This window comes from Bombus affinis, chromosome 4 (genome assembly GCF_024516045.1).
Source record: "Bombus affinis isolate iyBomAffi1 chromosome 4, iyBomAffi1.2, whole genome shotgun sequence".
Classification (NCBI taxonomy): Eukaryota; Metazoa; Arthropoda; class Insecta; order Hymenoptera; family Apidae; genus Bombus; species Bombus affinis.
In genome coordinates this window covers 1399537-1406271 of record NC_066347.1, presented here as the reverse complement: position 1 = coordinate 1406271, position 6735 = coordinate 1399537, and the positions used below count along the sequence as shown (strand labels likewise).

The following is a 6735-nucleotide window of genomic DNA, read 5'->3' as shown; positions in this document are numbered from 1 at the left end:
AAGTGGCAGTTGTTTTTCGGAAGACTTTCGAACGACGCGAATGGCAAGAGTTCTCGCGGGCACACGGATGCCCGTTGGTAACGAACCAGTTGCGCTGTCAGGTTAATTTAATTGGTTCGATTAGAATGCATTCGCGTGCGCGAACATTGCTTTACGCAGCTAGCTGCCGCGCCGCGGTTATGCATGTTAACAACACAATTAACTACACGTTGGGTCAGTCTTCGAACGGTTGGATATCTGAACGGTAGACGCATGTGTTTCAATTAGGCAGGTAGAATTGAACATTACTGTGTGGCGTTTCACTGCGTAATCGCAGTAATTTGGTGAATGGGTTATAAATTACAATCAAGGTATAGGCTGCTTTGTATAGAGCACGAATTTTTTTCGATGTCAGCACTAAATTTATTTCCACAATAGTTCTACTTTGCTTACAATTAGCGCGGCATTCGCGGGGTTAACACAGACTAATTATACTAAACTTCTAAGTACAGTTTCACAGAATCTTACGTTATAATCAAGAATTAATAAAAATTTCTCAAATATGTTATCACAAAAATCATGCTATTTAAGATAAGGTAACGGAGCAACTGACAAATCAAATAAAAATTTTGAATAAAAGTTAATTTTGATAATATATATATATGTATACGTAGAATGTGTTATTAACATACGTAATTAAAAATCACTAATTTGATTATAGTAATATGTACATAAAACTTCAAAAATAGGACACTTCTGGCTTGCTGTTGCGAGATGTAAGTAACAAATACGTGGAATGTTATCGTCATTGAATGGGAGGTTCCGGGTATAATACGCGTCAAGAGGAACATCGCGATTCTTATTAATTATTCATGACGATGAACGTTTAAAGTGAAATTATAAACAGCTATTCATGCGTCACTTTGCCAAATCGGTAGGTAGATTTAATCTTTCAGACGAGTTCAGCATTCGTGAACGGAAATGCTATTTGTGGCTTCCAGACGCAGGAAATGAGGTAGTTAATAACGAAACAGACTGTACATGATAAAGATATTATCTTTTCACATTAACGACACTTTTATTTGTTCATAAATATATCCGTTAAATATTAAATATTAATAATAATAATATTAGTAATAATATGTATTATTTTCTTCTTCTGTTTCTGTTTGTTATTGAAAAGAAATTCTTGTTAGCAGCATAGGCACTCTGTATATGGGTATGCGAAAACAACGTTGATAAATTGTTAAGAGATTTTCGTGGAAGTAAATTTCTTAGAGCACACTCAACCATGTGTGTATCCTTGGTGGAACACAATAGGGTTAAAGAACCCTCGATGCAGCGTCAATTGATTAGCAATGGAGAAGTACACAGTAGCGTGGGTTGTCAGATAGTCCTTTTTGAATTTGCAATCCTAAGATAGACTGCGTATGGTTATGCTCGCTTGTCTGCTACGCGTATACTGTGAGAATAGACGATAATAAAGTGTCGCTTGTCATCTGCAGGTACCATGATACGACGATGTTTGAAATCTATTGCATTTTCCGTGAAAAGATTTATCCCATAGCTCGTAAAATTATTCTCTCAGTGTTAAAAAAATGTATTATCATTATGAAAAGAAAATCATAATATAGAGATAAATCAGAAGATAAACTTCAAAATTAATTTATGATGTGAATTTAGGAAACGATGAAAACGAAAAGGCGAGTGATGTATTTAATCTTAAAGCTTATATTCATTAAAATGATGACAGATCCAAAACAAATCTACGAAATAAAATGACTCGTCTATAAGGTAAAGTATTATTATATTACCTAAGGAACGGAAATTTTAAATAGTTTTGCCATACGGAGGCTTGGCGTTGGTATTGAAACAATATGTTCCGTATCTGAAATGAAACACGATGTTATGGTCGCGTTGCAAACTTTAATATACTGACATAAGGAATTTTATTTACATGTCCTTTGGTGTCGAATCTCCAAAATAGACTTCCTCGGTATCCGCAATTTCGTTAAGACACTTATGCGCCGGAAACGCTTTCGGATTCAATAGAGACTCTGCATAAATTCGGGTAGACCTTTGATGGCTGCAGAATTCTTTTGAGAAAAATATTTTTCCATGAAAACCATAAATTAAAAATTAACATGGACTGCAGGAATTTTAATTGGAAATTAGAATAAAATATTTCAAGAAAAATTGGCAAATCTCACTCAATGACAAAAAAATGGTTTGATTTTTAAATAAATAATTAATAAATAATAATGCGATCACCTAATATCACTCAGTTAATAATAATTGACCCTTTTAAAATAAAAGAGGAAGCATTGTAAAAAAAGTTACGAAAGGATATAATCCGACTCCGACGTCGTCAAAATAATTTGCTTTATAGACTGGAATTTAACTTCATCTTCTAGTCGATCAACTCTAATTTCCGTTACAAATAATATCACAGTATAGACATATAAGGAAAAAAAGAGGAATCTAACATTAAAAGGATATTTCACTAGTGCTTTGAATTTTTTCCTGGCCATCGAGCATTTACGATAGATGACAACGATTACGGTAAGCAAACAACGTAAGTGGATCCTTTATAAATTACAATGATAACCGGTTATCACATTGTATAAATGCTGTATTTGATCGCTATTAAAATTTTCTATATTCTATGAGAATGAACCACCGGGATGTCTTAACGACAAAATATTATGATTTACCTCCACCGAAGATTATAGGACAACCAGGTTGAACACTGGAGCCCCCGTTTACGTAAAAGTCAATAGTTCCCGTGTTGGTAGCTGTCCCATAAAATCCACCATCAGTGTGAAGGATAACAACGGCTTCGGCGTCGGTTGATCTGATGTGACACGTAGAAGGATAAAACAACGGAAGCGCTGGATCTAAGCCTGTATTAGGAGATTAGTACTCTTCTGGTTTTCACGTAATACACAATCTACTGTTTATAATAACTTATTAATATTTCGGGCACCACGCTGTTGTATCATTGCTTTAAATAATTATTCCTCTAAAATGTTTATGAAAATATTCGTATACTTGTAAACGCTTGTCCTTATGAGGGTGTAGACATCTTTATTCGTGTTATAAGAAGTATTTTATTATCGTATTGATTTTGGTAAATTTTTTAAGTTGACAAACTTCTGATAAACTTTTTAAATTGATAAATTTGTATCTAGAATTTACTATTCAACTATTATAACCAATGTATATTCGTCAATTAATTTAACATTTGATGACAATACCCCTATTTTTGCTAAATGAATATCTCTTATTTTTCTAAAAAAATCTACTACCGGGAGATATATACAACTGCCTTTCGTATAAAAATAAATACACGAAATTACCTTATTTTTTATAAAACGTATAACTCACCCGTTATTCGACTAAGATTGATATTCGCGTATCTGCCGATATTTCCAGCTATGTGAGCGCCCAAAGAATGCCCAATCACGTGCAACGTGTCTAAATCGATCAGATCGACGAGTTTCTTTAGGGATTCAGCAACTGCCTTCGCTATTGTGACAACTTGGCTGGACACGTAAACGTAATTAATATTAAATGCTATTTCTCCCCAATCCAGTACAATGACGTTCACGTCTCCCTTGTCCAGGTAGGCTGTAAACGCGAAATCGTAAACTCGATCGTCTTATTTTCCTGTTACTTATTCCCTTTTTGCATCGCGTGATAGTAATACCTCTAATTATTACCCGAACGTTCTCTGCTTCCGTATTCTCCAGGAATCCATGTATATAGAGGATACTGTCTCGGTCAGGCAATATGTCGTCTGCAATGTTTCCTGGATTCATAACCATGCTCTCGGTGGATGAGAAGTAAGAGCTGTTACTGTAGTCGTGCAAAATAGTTTTGTAATAAGACTTTTATTAACTTTAAGTGAACATTTTATGAAGTTTAATATTCAATAGAGCTGCGCATAGTAATAAGTAAATACTCTGGTATGCAAAAGTTTTCGATCAGTTTTCATCAATTTTTAGCATTTCAGTTTCACCAATCTTTTTCTTTATATGTAGGTATTTCAAAAGCAATATTTTAAAGAATTTTAAATTAATATTAAATAGGAATGTTCACTTGTTCTACTGCTTTTTTTTTAGTTGTCGATTATACCTAATATCAGTTGAAATTCTGTCAGATATCACCTTTGAACTATAAAACATGAAATGAAAAATTTGTTTCACTAGAAACTTCAACATACAATTACTAGATATAAGTACAGTACAAAACGAAATAACGAATTTAATTCTATTTCGAACTGTTAATGATATTTCTTCGGCAAGAATTTAAAAAGTATTTAACGATACGAATTGTCATATTCGTAGGATACAAGGTCATTGAAAAGAATGTCACCATATTTCACAAACCCTTTGTAAATCTTCAGGCGAATTTTTCTACTGACATGCAACGTATCTTCCACATCACCTAAATCACAAAAAATGTGGTTACTCAATGAGACGTAAATTGTCCAACCTTTCCTTGTTCTATCAATAATTCTTTTACCAGTAACAAGAAATGTCACGAGAAAAGAAAAATAAATTCATACGTACATATTACCGCGTCGATAACGTCTTTATGAATCAAATAAAACAATAAATACAGATAAGCGAATGTTTTGTACTTTAACATCGTCACTTTTATTCCGAGATTTTTATGAAAAGTACACTACGCGTTCAGTAAACCCGAAGGGAATGTGACCATGTTTTATGACATCCTCGATCGTTATGAAACAGATTGGAAAATCTTTGCTATATATATAAAGTACCCTCTCCGTGAGACTGCAACCTCCCACTGACGTAACAAGGAAGAAATAAAAGCGAAACTACTTCAATATGAGGCATATAAGTCATTGATATGTTGGACTATGGAATATAGTTTCTTTTTATAAGCATACATGTATATTTTTTGTGGTAATAGAAGTTATCTTTAGATCTCGAGGAGAACATACGATTTTAACAAGCTTGAACACACGCATTATTTGGATCTTTTATGTAATAAATAAAAGAAGAAATTACATTATTATACAGAGTTTACTACGCAATTGAGAAACTTCCTTCAAAAAAATTGAAAAAAGGAATTATTCTCAGATTTTTTGCATCATTGAATACGACCTAATTTCGAAATATAGTATTTTTATCCATCTGTAACTGCTTCGAAGACACGAGAGCTTGTCTCAATCATGTACGGGACTCTGTATATTATACATTGGAATTACATTACTATAATAGACACAAAGTATAATACGTAAAATAAAAATATAACATATGTAATAATGTATAAAATTAATATACAGGGTGGAGTATTCAGATGGAAACAGGTCGTTATCATTTTTTCCTAAGGAAACCATATATTTTTTAATACATCAACCGATGCATCTCGGCATTCCTTATAAAAAAGATATTGACCTATTTGTGCCGATACCTAAACTATTTAGTAGTTTAGCAGGTATTTTAACTTTAATTTAATTTTGTTAAATTTAATACACGAAGGACAAAGACAACGCAAACACAAGAATATCTCTTCGCCTCTTTCCTTGTCTTTCGTACATTAAACTTAACAAAATTAAAGTTAAAATATTTGTTAAACTCACAGGTTCTCCGACACGAATAGGCTAATACTTTTTTTTATAGAGAATGTCGAAATGGACCGCTTGATACGTTAAAAAATATATGGTTCCATTGAAAAAACGACGATGACCTTGAAATGTGGTTAAAAAATAACTTTCAGAATGAATTTCGTTTGTCATTGCATGTCTCTAGTGTACCCACTAGATATAGTTTCTGTAGCATTTATGGAAACGAGAAAGAGTCGAATCATGAAAAAATTGTAACTGCATCGAAAAGTAGAAAAACAGGATGTAACGAGACCGAACCGAATTATATGTTACGTATGCTTGTCTATACAATGAATCTCATGATAAGAAATAAAATTTATGACATTTACGTAACCTTACCTGAAATTGTTATATTATGTTCAAATTGTGCGGTTGTAGTTGCAATTAAAATGATATGCATGCAAATTTTCTATTTGTACTGTGAGCATATTAAATTGAAAGGAAGAAACAATCCATACAATTACAGAATATGTGATTTAGATGATTGATAAACCTATTTTGAAAATATACTCCTAGAAAGATCACGGTCTTCAATCTGAGTTAGTCACTTTATCATAGTTACCGATTCGCATAACTTTTCTGTAAGTGATGGTGTAATTAGAACAGGTGCACATTATCGTACATCATCAAAACACACAAATGCGCGCTAGCCAAACATCTAACATCGATTTCTCCGTATTCTACGTTTTCATCTTATATATTTTGTCATATAAAACTATCTGCTCTCACTTGTACCACCAGTTACAAGACGCGCGTGACTGCTAAATCGAAGCATAAAATTCCCTTAAGGGTTGAAGACACAATAACGAGATCAAGTATCGCGCAATACATACGCATAGAACACACACGGATCGCGTTCTTTCCCACAGTCATTACCCTTTGCAAGGAATTCTCTCTTCTTCTCTGCTTCTTTAATCTCGAATATCAAATATCCGAAGGATTCAACTTCTCAAAACGTGGCAAAGATTCACTTCCGACAGATCAGCGTGGCATTCACCTACGCTGTTGTAGAGCCGCGTCTCGCGTTATACCCGCAAACACAGCGTTCGTTAATTAAATCTTCTGGGTCAAGCGATATCCCGCGGGACGAATCAGACGATTCCGTCCCGTGGGCGTTC

At 33.7% G+C, this 6735-nt stretch overlaps 1 protein-coding gene across 1 annotated transcript; it reads right to left on the bottom strand.

Annotated features, from left to right (window-relative positions):
• Positions 1-1017: 1017 nt before the first annotated feature.
• LOC126915039 (lipase member H-A-like) lies at positions 1018-4744 on the bottom strand. Its single transcript, XM_050719335.1, has 8 exons — positions 4554-4744; positions 4371-4428; positions 3689-3837; positions 3367-3609; positions 2694-2882; positions 1937-2075; positions 1794-1867; positions 1018-1441 (listed from the first exon to the last, which is right to left on the bottom strand). The coding sequence occupies exons 1-7, from the start codon at positions 4630-4632 to the stop codon at positions 1810-1812; spliced, it is 915 nt and encodes a 304-aa protein (XP_050575292.1). The 5' UTR covers positions 4633-4744; the 3' UTR covers positions 1018-1441; positions 1794-1809.
• Positions 4745-6735: the final 1991 nt, after the last annotated feature.